Below are 17,290 nucleotides of genomic sequence, written 5' to 3' on the forward strand. Positions count from 1 at the left end.
CAGTTATGTATGAGATACACCCGTATGTCCCTGTTTAGGACGGGTTGTTTATGTATGTTTATCAGGTACAGGTATTTTGTATGTGTGGTAGCAATCTAGGTTCGTATAAAGAGCCGGGTCGTTACATGTAATGTCTTTAATTACAAGTCCAAAGGTGTTGTTTTGATGAAATGGAAAGGTAATCTGACCGTAATGAAATGGCAGAAACTAGATGGGAATAACTACACATTGCTGGGAACTACCATTGTAGGTCGAGTTGCAGCCATAGATGCTGAATCAGATGAGACCATCTTGTGGCATATGCGCCTTGGGCATATGGGGGAACACGGCATGAAAGAACTACACAAGAGGAAATTGTTGAAGGGCTTAAAATCATGCCAACTAGAATTTTGCAAGATTTGTGTTCTTGGAAAATAGAACAAGGCAAGGTTCAAATCAGCTATATACAAGACAAAGGGTATTCTTGATTATGTGCATTCAGATGTTTGGGACTTGGTTAGAGTTGCATCAAATGGTGGACATGTGTAATATGTGAGTTTCATTGATGATTACTCACGGAAGGTCTGCGTTTACTTCATACGTCACAAATCAGATAAGTTTGCCAAGTTTAAGATTTGGAAGGCTGAAGTGGAAAACTTGACAGGAAGGAGAATCAAATACTTAAGGTCGGATAATGGGATCGAGTACACTGATTCTCGATTTATGAAGTTTTGTGTAGAGCAGGGCATCAAGAGACACTTTACAGTTCGTCAGGCACCTCAGCAAAATGGTGTGGCAAACCGGATGAATCAGACTCTTTCTGAAAGAGCTCGGTGTCTCAGATTAAATGCAGGACTACCGAAGAACTTCTGGGTTGAGACAGTGAGTATGGCTTGTTTTCTGATAAACCGATCACCAAGGGCGTCACTAGAGAGTAGAGTGGTAGAAGAAGTTTGGACGGGAAATGCAGTAGACTACTCCGGATTGAAGGAATTCGGGTGTCCAGCCTATGTTCACGTATCTAGTGAAGAGAGGTCTAAGCTTAACCCAAAGTCTCATCGTTGCATTTTTTTGGGATATCTAGAGGGTGTGATGGGGTATAAGCTATGGGACCCAGTGGCAAACAAGGTGGTGATCAGTAGGGATGTAGTCTTTGATGAGAAGGCCATGGTGAAGCATACTCAAGAGTGTGATGAACAGAAACATGAGCCAGAAAGCTGAAGCAGTGATGAACATGTTGTACAAGTGGAGTTGGAAACTCAGAGCAACAACAATGATCATCATGGTCCTATGGTTGCAGGGAGCTCTAGCTCGGGAAACCAACAAGTCAACGATATTCCTATATGGAGATCCATACGCACTATCAAGTCTCTACCAAGGTATGGATTTGAAGAGTTAGTATCTTATGCTTTCGTTACTAGTTGCAACGATCCAACTACATTTCAAGAGGCAGTGCATGGCCAAGAGAAAGATAGGTGGATGGATGCGATGATTGAGGAGATGGAATCACTAGATAAGAACCAAACTTGGGATTTGGTGGAGCTTCCAGATGGGAAGACATCGATAGGTTGCAAATGGGTATATAGGAAGAATGAGGCAATTCCAGAAAAGGAAGGAGAGAAATTCAAGGCGCGATTAGTAGCAAAAGGATACTCACGGAAGAAGGGAATAGATTATGATGAGATTTTTCCTCCACTAGTCCGACATACTTCTATCAAAATTGTGGTGGGGTTGGTAGCCCATTATGATTTTCATTTGGAACAAATGGATGTGAAGACGGCGTTTCTTCACAGTGACTTGGAGGAACAAATCTACATGGTACATCCAGAGCGATCCATTGAACCGGGAAAAGAAAATTTAGTTTGCATGTTGAAGAAATCTCTTTATGGGCTGAAACAGTCTCCAAGGCAATGGTATAAATGGTTTGATTCTTACATGATCAAGATTGGCTACAAAAGGTGTGAGTATGACTGTTGCGTATATGTGAACAAGCTTGAGGATGATTCTCTTATTTTCTTGTTATTGTACGTCGATGATATGTTGATAACTACAAAAGATTTAACTGAGGTGAATCAATTAAAGGACCTATTGTATAAGGAATTTGACATGAAGGATCTTCGCTCGGTCAAGAAAATACTTGGGATGGAGATTCGCCGTGACAGAACTGCAGGGAGATTATGGCCATATCAAGGCGGTTATGTACAGAAGGTGTTAGAGAGGTTTAGCATGGCTGATGCAAGACCGGTGTGTACACCTTTAGCGAATCATTTTAAGTTGTCTACTGCAGGTTGCCCAAGTGCGGATGAGGAAATCTGGGACATGACAAAGGTCCCCTATGCTAGTGCTGTGGGGAGTTTAACGTATGCCATGGTGTGTACGAGGCCAAATTTGGCTCATGCGGTGAGTGTGGTAAGTAAGTTTCTCTCTAATCCAAGAAGGCAGTATTGGGAGGTCGTCAAATAGATACTCGGATACTTACGAAGTACATTAGGATATGGCATCATGTTCGGAAAGCAACAGGGTTGTCCTTTAGTTATGGGATTTGTATATGCTGATTATGCTGGAGATATGGAAGACAGAAGGTCTACAACGGGATATGTGTTTACCCTTGTAGGAGGACCGGTATGTTGGAGAACCATAGTACGGTCTCTGGTAGCATTATCCACGACTAAGGCGGAATATATGGCAGCTGCTGAAGCTACAAAGGAAGCCTTATGGCTTACTGGTTTAGTCAAAGAGCTGGGGTTACAACAAGATGGAGTGGTGCTGCATTGTGATAGTCAAAGTGTCATTTATTTGGCGAAGAATTAGATATACCATGCTAGAACCAAGCACATTGATGTGAGATTCCACAGAATTCGGGAATTGATTGCTTCGGATGAGCTTGTGTTAAAGAAAGTTCACACGTTTGAAAATACAGCGGATATTCTGACTAAATCAGTTACTTCTGAGAAGTTCAAGTATTACTTGGACTTACTCCATGTCTCCAATTGATAGTAGGGAAATAAACCCAACCGAGCGGTTCAAATTCAAGGTAGAGCAATTAGATATGTTTTTCAGGATTCTCCTAGAGACGTATAATCGTCAAGGTGGAGATTGTTATATTTGTGTGTGGCTCTTATACTTAGTGGGATTCACAAACAAAGGAAGAAAAACGTGAATTTTTGAAGTGTTCCTAAGTGGCAGCAAAAGACTTGTCGACGAGTGTCCTGTACTCGTCGATGAGATCCAGAGAAAGAAAAATTCAGAGATCCTGAGATACCGAGAGCAGAAAATGGGCTCATCGACGAATGCCCTATTCTCGTTGACGAGTGTTCTTCTTGATCTCGTCGACGAATCCCCTATTATCATCGACGAGAAGTTCTGGGCTACGAGCAGTTTTTTAAATTTTGAATTTGAATGTTGGGGTGGTTGGGTAATCGGAGGAAAACTTCTGAAACACTGTTATATATGTCATTATGGGCATGTATTGAGTGTGTGTGATCATTTTGAGAAGTATATTGTGTACTTTGAGATTTCCATAGTGAAATTCGTGTGCCATTGCTTCCATGAATGTAGGCTTTGCCGAACCACGTAAATCTTGTTGTTGTTCTTGCTATTTATCATTTTCTGATTGTGTTTCATTTACTTGTTCTATTTATTCCGCTGTGCTTCATATTTATCCCTTCCATATCACAACATGGAGGCTGTTAGGGTGGTATTTGGTGATTGACTTGACTGTAGTTCAGTACTGGTGGGGATTTATTCATACTAGTAATGTTGGCAGCAGAGATGATATGGCAGTCATGGCAGCCATGGCCACAGCAGCAGCTATTTAGTAATGGTGGTCTGGTGGCAGCGTTGAACAAATGGTAGCAGTGACGAAGGCTGCTATTAGTGTTGCTCATGCTAGTGATCATTGTGGGTGGCACCACAGAGATATCCACTCCATTCTGCAGAACTGCAATTCCACAACCATGCCCAAATAAACTTGTGGAGGGGAGTGGGAATGTTTCACATGCCCACAAACGAAACAGGTTTATTAGTGGTGCTCATGCTAGCGATTGTGGTGGGTGATACCACAGAGATATCCACTCCGTTCTGCAGAAAAGCAATTCCACCCATTCCCAAATAAACTAGGGAAGGGAAATGAGAATGTTTTACACGCTCACAAATTAAACAGGCATATACATAGACAAGCGCGCCCTAATTATTTTTTTAAGCTATCAAAATACAATATGTATTCTAGGAATACCAAATATTAGATTTTCATTTCCAGATAACCAATATAACAGTGTAATTAAGCTCATATGAATTTCACTATGCTATGCACCACCATATTTCCTACATGTATGCACTCCTACAATATCAATTAACCCAACTGGAAGACAATATCAATTAACCCAACTCAAAGAAGAAGACGATGAAGAAAAATCCCAACAAAAGGTAAGTATACCTGCACAGGCTGCATACTGTCGAACTTGTTTGGATGTACATCTTCACTATTGGCGGTTGAGCACTCATCTACCTCTTCACAGTTCATTGATCTGTCTTGATCCAAGCACTTAGATGGGCTTCCTTTTAAACAATTCCCAGAATCCACATTCATAGTTATTATTCCATGGCTAGGTGTACTTACAACTGGATTTTTCTGATAACCCTTTCCTGTAAACAGTTCACCAGACATGAGCTGCACTTCTTGTGATCCATCATTTCCTTCCTTCTGAACGTTCACAGAAGACATGGAATGGTCCAGCAGTTTTTTCATCAAATTAAGTTCAACTGTAATTTTAGACTTTTCATCATTGCATTCTTGCAGAGAAGCTTCAACCTTCTGTTTTTCTTCCTTACAGCATTCCAGACTTATCAATAAGCATTCTAATTCAGCCTTTATCTGGTCAAAAGCTTTGATTTTTTCACGCTTCTCAGAAAGCACTGACTGTAACTCAGCCTCTAATTCTAAGATCTTTAGTGATAGATCTTCATTCTTCTTCAAGTGAGAAGCCTCTGATTTCTTTCTGCTCTCAAGTTCATTAATGGCATCTTGTAATTTCCACAGCATCTCCTCACCATGCTTTTTGGAAATAGAAAGTTGGTGTCTCAGTTCTTGGAGCTTTGTTTCATACTGTTCTTTAATGAAGGCAATTCTTAAGGAGTCTTGCATTGCAACTGATGGACCTTCAGGTTCCCTTCTCTCACGAGCCTGAAGGCACTCAGCATCAGACTTGTCCTTAAGCCCCTTTAAATGGATGGACAAATTCTTAAACTCTTCCGTCTTCAAAATCTGTTCGGAGAGCCTGCGGGTAAGCTCGTTGCACTGATTCTGCAGCATCACTAACTTATTGTCACATTCTTCTTGCGAGGTTAACTGAGCACGCTGTTCATCCAGTTTGGCTTCAAGAACTATACCTTTAGTTTCCAGTTCAACGTTGGAGATTGTCAGATTGTCAATCTCTTCCTGAAAACTTTTTAGCATGTGATTCAGTTGCTCAAGCTCAATAGCATGTAAATTTTTATCCTCCAAAAATCTGACCTCCATAGCTGAAGCTTGATTCTTGTACTCCTCAAGTTCAGCCTTCATGAGGCTGTTCGTATCCAGAAGGACTCTGTTCTGTGTAAAAAAGGCATCTAAATCAGAGCTCAGGGATTCAAGAGTCAAAGACAATCTTGTATTTTCTTCAACGTACCTCTCTTCACTAACAAGACAGAGATTTAGTCTATTTTGTACATCAATATGCTGCTTGTGAAGCTCCCTGAGGTTCCTATTTGAAGACTGAAATTTCTGAACAAGCTCCTCAAACTGGGCCTCATACTGAAGCATGGTGAAGATGATTTGAACATCAGCAGCTATAAAAAGTTCATGCATATCAGATAACTGACTTTCCAGACCAGTAATAGAAGAAGATTCTTCATGAACCTGTTGCAGGCGATCCTCATAGTGCTTCAAAAGGTCACAGAATCTCGATTTCTCTATTTCTAAATCTGATGCCATTTGTTTGAAACGGACCAATTCAGTTTTCTGTTGGTCAAAATGGAGCAACTGATCATGTTTCTCACTCAACTTGTGAGTAAATTCTGTAACTAAACCCTCTAGATTACCTCTGTTTTCTCTCTCAACATGCAAATCATCCTGCAGACATCTCAAACTTTCTTTTAAATTATTAACTTCCAATGCCAGCTTGACAGATTCCTCAGTTTTATCCTGTAAAGATGCCATCAGAACTTGGTTTTCTTGTGTAAATTCTGCTATTGTCAACTTACTCCTACCAAGTTCCTCAGTTACAGTCTCCAGAGCTGAGATTTCTTGAGCAAGGTCTTTGTTCTTAGAGGTAACCTGTTCCAGCTGAAATTTAAAATAAGCAAGATCAGAGAAAAGCTGTGTGTTCTGATGCACATATTTTTCTTCAGCTTCAGATCTAACCTCGAGTCTGTTAGCCATAGCCTCTAGTTCCAACTGCAACTTTTGCACAAGAGCATTGGATGCATTTAATTTATTCATCATCTCCTGCATATCATGCTCAAATGTCTGCCTAATGATCAGAATTTCTGATTTTCCAGTGCTTAGGGATGCTTGAGCAATGTCTCTCTCCATCTCCAGATCTTTCTTCTCATCCAAGAGCTGAAGAATATTTCCTCTGGTGCTTTGTTGAAGCTCCTCTAACTGCGAGACAACAGCCATGAAGTCCATTAACTCCAAGTTCTGAGACACGGATTTACTCCAGAGAGATTCTTTGTTTGGCCTTTCGTCATAAGATTCCAAGAGATTTTCCAACTTATCTTGCAAAAAGTTGAGAATCTTTTGCAGATTTTCTTTCGCAGAAGCCATGTCATCAAATTCAGTTTTTACAGTGTCCAATTCTTCCTCCAAAGAGGAAATTTCATTTTGAAAAGTGCCATTTCTTAGACTTTCTTGTTTCAATAAATTTTCCAACTCTGTTTTGTCAGCAGCACAAGCCTGCATCAAGGCTTCCGATTCTGTAATTTTCTGTCTAAGAAGACAATTTTCCCTTGTGACATTTCCTAGTTTTGCTTCCAATTTTTGATTTTGGAGAGCTATATCATTGGACCTAGCAATACAATTGGCCTGGTGTTCATTCAAGGAGTGAATGTCATCCATGGCATTCTGCAGCCTTAGCATCAACAACTCCTCAGATTTGTATGAGAGCTCCAGTTTTTGCGTAAGTTCATCCAGTTTTTCTTTCATACATCTAATATCACCTGCAGCTTCAACCAGAGTTCCTTGTAGAGTCTTTGAGAACACATCCAAGTGCACATTCACCACATGCATTTCGCACAATTCTTCTTCAACTTTCCGGTAAAGCTCTTCCTGCAAGTGGATGGACATTTTCAAGTCCTCTAAAAGCATATCACTTCCTAAAGATTGTTTCCTTGCCACTGCATTTTGATTCTGACACTTCAAGAGTGCAGCAGTGTCAGAATCCTTTAAATCCATCTTACGATTCTGTGCCATGTTTGGGCACCCTTGAAAGCATGGTTGTAAAGCTTCTGCGTGAGTCTGTCTAATGAGGCTCTCATTAGTCTCAAACATAGACAAAACCTGGAAAGAAAGCAGCTCAAGGTCCTTCTGTAACTGATCCACTGCTATTGAGTAATTCAAGCGTGCCCTTTTGAGTGTTGCTTCAGAAGCAACAGCTCTTGTTTCAAGCTCCTTGTTGAGAGATTCCAATTCTTGCCTATCCTCAGCATATCTTAAGATATGTTCACTCATTTCTTGGTGCATGGTTTCCATCTGATCCTTAGTAGATGAAATTGTGTAAAGGCAAGTGGAATGCTCATTTCTGAGATTCTGCAACTCTGCCAGCATTTGCTTCTGATTTTCCTCAAGCTCTTGAACAAGAGCCTCATAGTAGCACTCCATCTGGTCCATTTTTCTAGCCAGGCTTTCCTTTTCAGCTTTGGACTCATCTAACTCCCTTACAAGTTCAAAGATTTTGCCCTTCATTGCATCACTGGCATCTCTGGAACCAGGTTCATGAGAAACCAGGCCAGGGATGCTAAAGCAATGAAGCATGCCTTCTGGCTCATACAAGTCTGTACCAAATCCAGCTCCTGATAAAAATTTTTCATTTTTATGTAAACCTGTTTCGCTGATCTCCTTTCCATTTGCTTTTTCTGACTGTGACGTCTTCAGCAGAGAAAGCGTCTGTCCAGTTCCTTGTTTGAGATCCTGCAGAACACCAAATAGTGCCTCAAAGTCTGGATGAAGAAACCCAAAGTCCCCTTGATGAAATCCAGCCTTGTCTTGAAGCTCTTTTAACTTATCCTCAATAATCAGAAGCCCCTTTAGCCCTCTGAATTGTAAATCTTGAAATAAGTGATCCTGGTATGCTGAAATAGTTTCGCTGCTAGAAAGTAGAGGGCTTAATTTAGAATGCTTAAGCAGCTCAATGTCATCTTTGAACTTTGAATACTCTGATTTCAGCAAAGAAACCTCTTTTGCAAGTTCTTCTCCTGAAGCAACCTCAGCAGCCATTTGTTCTGCAAACTTTTGTGTCTCAATCCCCATTTCATTGGTATGACTTTGTAAGGAGTCCACTTCCAGCTTAAGCTCAGAAATAGATGACTCAGCCACTTCCAAGCTACTTTTAAGTCTAATGTTCTCTTCATAAGCACTTGCCAAGTCATTATCCATGGAATAGTCTGAACCCCAGCCATGAAGCTGATGATCAGACAGATCACCTTTCTCTGTTTGAGGACTTTGATTAAGGGAATGTCCACCTAAATCACCAGAGACTGTATTCTGAAGGCTGTCAATATTATGTGCACTGGATATCTCGTGCTTTTCAGCATATAAACTTTCTGAAGTATTGGATGAGCCATCAAATCCAACAGCAGAGTCAGTGGACTCAGTCAGGCCTGCCTCTTCTTCGAGTGCAGGAAGTTCTTTAGATCCTGGTCTGAATCTAACTCTTGCATTGACCTATATTGAGGAAAGAAAACAAACAATATAAAGTATCACTTGATTAGATGACAATTAAGAACACTAAATATGTCATCTTGTACAATTTAGACAGTGCGAAAAAATTTCCACTCAAAAATATGAACAGTATTACACAATAGAAACTTAGAAATTAATATTCTCCAATAAAAAAAAAAAGGCAAAATTACATTGATAAATTCAAAGACTGGAAAACCCTAAACCAGTTTTCCAGGAAGTCCGTAACTTTATACAATTTGGACACATTCATAAAAACCCATGATGTATCCCCTGCTAAGTGTTGGGTCCAGCCCACATAAGTAAATAACAAAAAAAAAAAGAGGCCCATGTGCTTGAACCTCATTAGGGCAACTAAAAGGAGGAGGCAGCAGTGTGTGCTGCGCCGCACTAGAGAGGGAAAAAAAAAAACATAGCCGTTGCTGCTGTGTGTGGGAAAGAACACTCATGGCCATCTTCATCAACACGACGATCAGAAGGTCTTTTGTGATTCAATTTTGCTAAAATTTGGGGAGCACGTTCGGGATTTGTTGACCTTCGATCTGGACAGTGGAGATGTTAAAATCCCAATCCCGAGTATCATTGTAAATAATACACAAATTAGGGAAGTAGGTTGATATGGGGGATTTGATATTATTCAGTAAGGAAATTGTTTCCTTGTTTAGAATAGGTAATCGTATTATATATTAGGATGTACATATGAGCAAATCAATGAAGAAATTATTCAATTGCTTCTTCTTTCATGGTATCAGAGCTAGGTTTTCTCAACCGTAGCTAAACGATGGCTAACAGCACCGCCAACAGCAGAGGCTCTACCTCTTCTGCAAATATCAACGGTGACTCAGAGGCCACATCCGTTGGGGGTTTGAATGGGCTGGATAACACAGCCTTTCCACTCTCATTGGAAAAATTAAACGGAAAAAATTTTCCTGAATGAGCTCAATCCATGAAATTGGTGATTGAGGGAAAAGGGAAGCTAGGTTATCTTACCGGTGAAAGGAGGAAGCCAGACCCTACCGACGCTGTAGCTTTGCAAAGATGGAGGTCCAAAAACTCCATGGTCACAGCTTGGCTCGTCAACTCGATGCAGCCATCAATTGGAAAAGTCTACTTGTTCTTGCCAACGGCGAAGGAAGTCTGGGAAGCCGTACGTGAGACATACTCCGACGTTGAAAACTACTCGCAAATCTTCGACATCAAGACCCGATTGTGGCAGATGAGGCAAGGTGAAAGAGGCGTTACCGAGTATTTCATGGAGATGACCCATCTCTGGCAGGAGCTCGATTTGAGCATCGACGAGGAGTGGGAGTGCTCCGGCGACAGCACACGATACCGAAGGAGGCTCGAAAATGAGAGGGTCTTCGAGTTCCTTGTCGGCCTGAATCGAGAGCTCGAGGACGTGAGGGGAAGGATCCTTGGCCGGCGACCTCTTCCTTCAACCCGAGAGGTCTTCACAAAAGTCAGGAGGGAGGAGAACAGGAGGCGTGTGATGTTGAGGCCTCAAAATGAATGTGCTGGGCTGGACCTCACCGTACCCGTATCCACCCAAAAATTAGATGGGCTCGCTGGACACACTGGGCCAGATGTTTCAGCCCTTGTATCAAAAGGTCCAAGGGGACCTAGTCAACGACCATAAAAAGGTAAATTGTGGTGCGAACATTGCCGAAAAACAAGTCATTTAAAAAATACCTGCTGGGAGATTCATGGAAAACCGGCAGATTGGAAGCCGAGACAATACCAAAAAAATCGTGGGTACCAGGCCAGCACTAACGGATCAACTGAAAGATTACAAGGAGAAAACACCAATACCTCTCCCAGTAGTGCATTCAATCCTGAACAATTGGATCAGTTATATAAGATGATTTCGTCCATTCAAACATCGCGTCAGTCTTCCTCTGGTTCCCTAGCTCACCGACGTAATTATTTGTCAGCTTTAACTACTACATCCTGTTACAAATCTCCATGGATAATTGATTCAGGTGCATCCGATCATATGACTAGGTCTTATCAATGTTTTTCATCCTACTCTCCATATGCCGGGAATTTGAGGGTAAAAATTGCAGATGGCTCTCTCTCACCAATTGCTGGAAAAGGAAGTATTCGCATATCTTATTCTCTAACTTTACAATCTGTCCTACATGTTCCCAAGTTATCTTGCAACCTGTTATCCATCAGTCAGTTAACAAAAGACTCAAATTGTTCTGCTAAATTTGTTTCCTCTCATTGTGTTTTTCAAGACCTATCATCGGGGAAGACGATTGGCACTACTAAAGCATATGAGGGACTCTACTACTTTGCGGAGGCAAGTTTGAGTGAACTATATAATACTGCAATTTGTGATTCCGCATCTACTTCTAGAAATAGTGAACTTTTGTTATGGCATTCAAGGATGGGTCATCCTAGTTTTCAATATTTAAAACGTTTGTTTCCATCTATTTGTTCAAATAAAATGGCTTCTGAATTTCAATGTGAAGTGTGTGAGCTTGCCAAACATCGTCGTACTTCTTTCCCATCATCCATATACAAACCATCTCGCTCATTTACTATGTTTCACAGTGATGTATGGGGTCCCTCACGTTCCCTCAATCGCACCAATAAAAAATGGTTTGTTACCTTTATTGATGACCATACTCGTCTTTGTCGGGTCTACTTACTGAAAGACAAAACTGAAGTCCGCTCCATTTTCATTAGTTTCCATTCCATGATTCATGCACAGTTCCAGACTCATATTCAGATTTTACGTACTGATAATGGTACAAAATATTTTAATACTATCCTGGGAGCTTATCTTCAAGATAATGGGATTGTTTAACAAAGTTCTTGTGTGGATACCCCTTAACAAAATGGGGTTGCTGAACGAAAAAATAGACATATACTTGAAGTAACCTGGGCATTAATGTTTACTACCAACATGAAACATTATTTTTGGGGCGATGTCATCTTGACAGCCACACATCTCATTAATCGAATGCCAAGTCGAGCACTTCATTTGTCACCCCTCTTCAGAAATTCCAGGAACACTTTCCTACCTCTCGACTCCCCTCCAATCTCCCGCTGAAATTCTTTGGTTGTACTGCTGTTGTTCATGTTCATGCACACCATCGCGATAAATTGGATCTTCGTGCTGTTAAATGTGTCTTCCTTGGTTATTTACCAACCCAGAAAGGCTACAAATGCTATGATCCGGTCTCAAAACGACTGTTCGTTAGTCTTGATGTCACTTTCTTTGAAACCACTCCTTATTTCCCAAAGCCCTCTCTTCAGGGGGAGAAATGGAGTGAAGATCGGTTCTTTGACCTCTTTGCTACTGAATCTGCGTCATTCTCTCCATTCCCTGACCCGTCTATCCCATCTATCGAGCCTTCCATTGCATTACTTCCTGACTTGCCAAATACAACAAAACACTTACCCTCAAGGGGAGATACAGGAGAGCAAAACAACGCAAACATACTTGTTTACTCAAGAAAGCCGAAAACAAAGGAAAGAGAGAATCTCATACCTGAGGCACCAAGAGCGTTGGAACCGGTGATGGCTCCGAATAACCATGTGCCCATGCCCAATCCCGATCTGGTAATTGAGTCTTCCTCTAATAACCCTGCACCCGATGATATCAATTTACCTATTGCAATCAGAAAACAAACCAGGTCATGTACCCAATACCCTTGGTCTAAATACATGTCTTATAAAAGTTTGTCTACAGGATATCATGCGTTTGTCTCTAACCCTGACAGGATGAAAGTGCTAAAGAACATTCAGGAAGCTCTAGAAATACCGAAATGGAGAGAGGTAGTTATGGAAGAAATGTGAGCCCTAGAAAAAAATGGAACTTGGAAGTTGACAAATCTACCAAAAGGGAAGAAGCCAGTGGATTGTAAATGGGTATTCACAGTGAAATATAAATCTGATGGAACAGTTGAAAGATATAAATCCAAACTTGTTGCAAAAGGTTTTACTCAGACTTACGGCATTGACTATACTGAAACATTTGCACTAGTGGCAAACTTAAATACAGTTCGGGTTCTCTTGTCCTTGGCAGCCAATTTAGATTGGCCACTACAACAACTTGATATTAAAAATGCTTTCTTAAATGGAGAATTAGAAGAGGAAGTATACATGACTATACCACCAGGATTCAATGAAATAGGTGAGGAAAACAGAGTGTGTAAACTCAAGAAATCCTTATATGGTCTCAAACAATCTCTTAGAGCGTGGTTCGACAGATTCACAAAGGTACTAAAGAATCAAGGTTATCGACAAGGACAATCAAACCATACACTATTCTTCCAACAGTCTGAAGGAGGTAAGAGAACAATTCTAATAGTGTATGTTGATGATATAATCCTTACTAGTGATGATACTGTAGAAATGGAGAGATTGAAGAAGGTTCTAGCTGCTGAATTTGAAGTTAAAGACTTGGGACAGATGCGGTATTTCTTGGGCATGGAAGTGGCAAGAACAAAAAAGGGAATTAGTGTTTCTCAACGAAAGTATGTTACTGACCTCCTAGTTGAAACTGGCATGCTAGGATGCAAACCCAGTGAAACCTTGATGGAAACAGTAAAGAGGGTTGAAGATTGTGGAAAACCAGTAGAAAAGGAGAGGTATCAGAGATTGGTTGGCAAGCTAATCTACCAATCACATACTAGACCAAATATTGCATTTGCAGTCAGTGTAGTAAGTCAACACATGCATTCACCAAAAGAAGTTCACTTAGATGTTGTATACAAGATCCTTAGTTATCTCAAGGGATCCCCGGGAACAGGACTCTTCTTTAAGAAATGTGAAAGCAAGGAAGTAGAGATCTTTACAGATGCAGATTGAGCAGGATCAATGGAAGATAGAAGATCCACCACAGGTTATCGTACATTTGTCTGGGAAAATCTAGTAACTTGGAGAAGCAAAAAATAGAATGTGGTGGCTCGTAATAGTGCTGAAGCTGAATTCAGGGCAGTCGCTCAAGGGATATGTGAAGGATTGTGGCTACGAAAACTCTTGGAGGAATTACAGGTCCCAGTGAACTTTCCTATCAAACTCTACAGTGACAATAAGGCAACTATCAACATTTCTCTCAATCCAGTTCAACACGACAGGACTAAACATGTGGAAGTAGACAGACACTTCATAAAAGAGAAAATTGAAGAAGGAATTATATGTATGACTTATGTACCAACCAAGGAACAAACTGCAGATATTCTCATTAAAGGGTTGGAACGACAAAGCTTTGATGATCTTATTAGCAAGTAGGAGATGATTAATATTTATGATCCAACTTGAGGGGGAGTGTTAAAATCTCAATCCCGAGTATCATTGTAAATAATATACAAATTAGGGAAGTAGGTTGATATGGGGGATTTGATATTATTCAGTAACAAAATTGTTTCCTTGTTTAGAATAGGTAATCGTATTATATATTGAGATGTACATATGAGCAAATCAATGAAGAAATTATTCAATTGCTTCTTCTTTCAGGAGATCTATTTCAGAGCTTTGGAGGACCTGATTTTGTAGTACTAACAGTAACTGCGTTCGGGTGACTTCTTTCCGCTCATTCTTATTTTATTGTGATTCTTTTGGGAATCCTTTTTGCTCTAAGTTTGTGAGCAATTTTGGTGATTGTACTACTGTAATTTTTGCCTCTATTATAGTGGAAATTTTATTGGGTCTCATAGGCCCCGCGGTTTTTACCCTTCACATTGGAGGGATTTTTCCACGTTAAAATCGTGGTGTTCCTATTGTGGTGTGTGATTTATTATTATTGTTAGTTGGTTATTTTTGCTCATCATAGATTTAATTTTCGGGAAAGATATATCCACTGTGCTAGTTGTCTCATTACTTTCCCAACAAGTGGTAACAGAACTTGGTTCATATAAAATATGGAAGAAAACGTAGGTATTATGTGCAAGCTCATAGCTTCAAATTATTCAATTTGGAAACCAAAGATGGAGGATATTCTTTATTGTAAGGATTTATTTGATCTAATTGAGTTGGGCAGCGATAAGCCGGAAAAACAAACTGAAGCTGACTGGAAGAAAATGCATAGGAAAGTAGTTGGCAAAAACAAACAGTGAGGGATAATAGTGTTTTTCATCATGTGGCTCAAGAGACGGATGTTCAAATACTTTGGAAGAAGTTGGAGAGTCTTTATGAGAGAAAGATTGCTCACAACAAAGCATTTGCAATTAGAAAGCTTGAAAATTTGAAGCTTAGAGAAGAAAAATCTGTTACTGAGCATTTGAACGATTTCCAGAATTTGGTAAACCAATTAACCACAATAAAGATAATTTTAGATGAACTACAAGCTTTGTTGCTATTAAGTTCTTTGCTAGATAGTTGGGAGACTCTTGTAGTATCTCTTAGCAACTCAGCCCCAAATGGTGTGTTGACCCTCTCGTTTGTTAAAAATAGCTTGTTTAATGAAGAGATTAGAAGGAAAGAAATGGGTACAGATAATACTCAGGTACTTGTTACAGAAGATAAGGGGAGAAGCCGATACAAAAATAAAAAGGGTAGAAGTAAAAGTAGAAGCAAGTCAAGGTCAAGATTTAAAAATCTTGAGTATCATTATTGTGGTAAAAATGGTCATATCAAGAAATATTGTTACAAGTGGAAGAGAGAAAATAAAAGTAACAGTGACAAGCAAGAAAAGAATAATCAAGATAATAATGATCGTGTTGCCACTACTGTTGGAGATGATTTGGTTCTTGCTTATGACGACAATGTAATTAGTGTTGTCTGTAATGAAATTAGTTGGGTGGTTGATAGTGGTTCCTCTTTTCACATGACATCAAGGAAGGATTTCTTCAGTTCATATACTTTTAGTGACTTTGGAGTTTTGAAGATGGGAAACGATGTTGTGGTACTGATAGATGGCACTGGAACTGTTTGCTTAAAGACCAACAATGGAATAGAATTAATACTCAATAATGTCAAGCATGCTCCTAGTGTTCATCTGCATTTGATCTCTGTTGGAACACTTGATGATGATGGATATTGCAACTTCTTTGGTAATGGACAATGGAGACTTACTAGAATAAATTTTATTGCGGCTCGAAGTAACAAATTTTCTAATTTATATTTTATAAATGCTTCTATTTGCTTGAATTATATGAATGCAGTTGATAGCGATATCACATCAGAGTTATGGCAAAAGCAACTCAATCACATAAGTGAGAAAGGACTCGATTGCTTGGCCAATAAGAATTTACTGTCAGGCTTAAATGGTGCAAAACTAAAAAGATGTGTTCATTGTTTAGCTGAGAAGCAGAAAAGGGTTTCATTTAAAAGTCATCCTCCTTCCAGAAAAACAAAGTTACTTGAGTTGATTCATTCAGATATTTGTGGCCCAATGAAGGTAAGGACACTTCGTGGTGCACTTTATTTTGTTACTTTTATTGATGATCATTCAAGAAAGCTTTGAGTTTATGCTTTGAAATCCAAAGATCAGGTGCTTGATATGTTTAAAGATTTTTAGGCTTTAGTTGAGAGAGAAATAGGAAAGAAGATAAAATGTATTCGCACTGATAATGGTGGTGAGTATTGTGGTCCATTTGATGTGTACTGTAGACATCGGGGCATCCGACATAAGAAGACGCCTCCTAAGACTCCTCAGTTGAATGGTTTGGCAGAAAGGATGAACAGAACACTGGTAGAAAAAGTCAGATGTTTGCTTTCAGAAGCAAAACTACCTGGATCATTTTGGGGTGAGGCATTATAAACTGTTGCTTATGTAATTAACTTGTCTCCCATTGTTGCACTGCAGACTGATGTCCCTAACAGAATCTGGTATAGGAAGGATGTTTCCTATGACCATCTACGTGTGTTTGGCTACAAAGTCTTTGCTCATGTGCCTAAAGATGAAAGGTCCAAGTTAGATGTCAAGGCAAGGTAGTGCATTTTTATTGGGTATGGTCAGGATGAGTTTGGCTACAGGTTTTATGATCCAATGGAAAAGAAACTTGTGAGAAGTCGTGATGTAGTCTTCATGGAGGATCAAACCATTGAAGACATTGGCAAGACAAAAAATTCTCAATTTTAGGATATTGATGGCTCAGTTGACTTGGATCCGATTCCTTCTGAAAATTTTCCTAATATAGTTGAGATTGGCAATCAGTATGATACAAAGGCAGATGTTCAGAATGATCATGTGGTGAAAGATCATGAAACTGTTGATAAGGAAGGTACTTCAACTATTGAACCACCTATAGCTTCACTCAGGAGGTCTACCAGAGACCGACAACCCACCACGAGATATCCCATAAATGAGTATGTTCATCTAACTGATGAGGGAGAACTAGAGTGTTATGAAGAAGCCATTGAAAGTGAATAGAAGCAACAATGGTTTAGTGCAATGGAAGATGAAATGAAATCTCTGCATGA

At 39.9% G+C, this 17,290-nt stretch overlaps 1 protein-coding gene across 6 annotated transcripts in view; it reads right to left on the minus strand.

Moving 5' to 3' along the window:
- The window catches only part of LOC131162298 (uncharacterized), a 73,904-nt gene that overhangs the window by 40,404 nt on the left and 16,210 nt on the right, over positions 1 to 17,290 (minus strand). For 2 of the 6 annotated variants that reach the window (XM_058118613.1, XM_058118614.1), the window contains exon 7: positions 4,415 to 8,899. In XM_058118613.1, the coding sequence (XP_057974596.1) occupies positions 4,415 to 8,899 (4,485 nt within the window). Of the gene's footprint in view, positions 1 to 4,414; positions 8,900 to 12,413; positions 12,530 to 17,290 lie in introns of those variants that run through there. The other 4 variants (XM_058118617.1, XM_058118615.1, XM_058118616.1 and 1 more) reach the window with 4 other exon arrangements.

The sequence above is a fragment of the Malania oleifera genome, chromosome 8, assembly GCF_029873635.1.
Source record: "Malania oleifera isolate guangnan ecotype guangnan chromosome 8, ASM2987363v1, whole genome shotgun sequence".
Classification (NCBI taxonomy): domain Eukaryota; kingdom Viridiplantae; phylum Streptophyta; class Magnoliopsida; order Santalales; family Ximeniaceae; genus Malania; species Malania oleifera.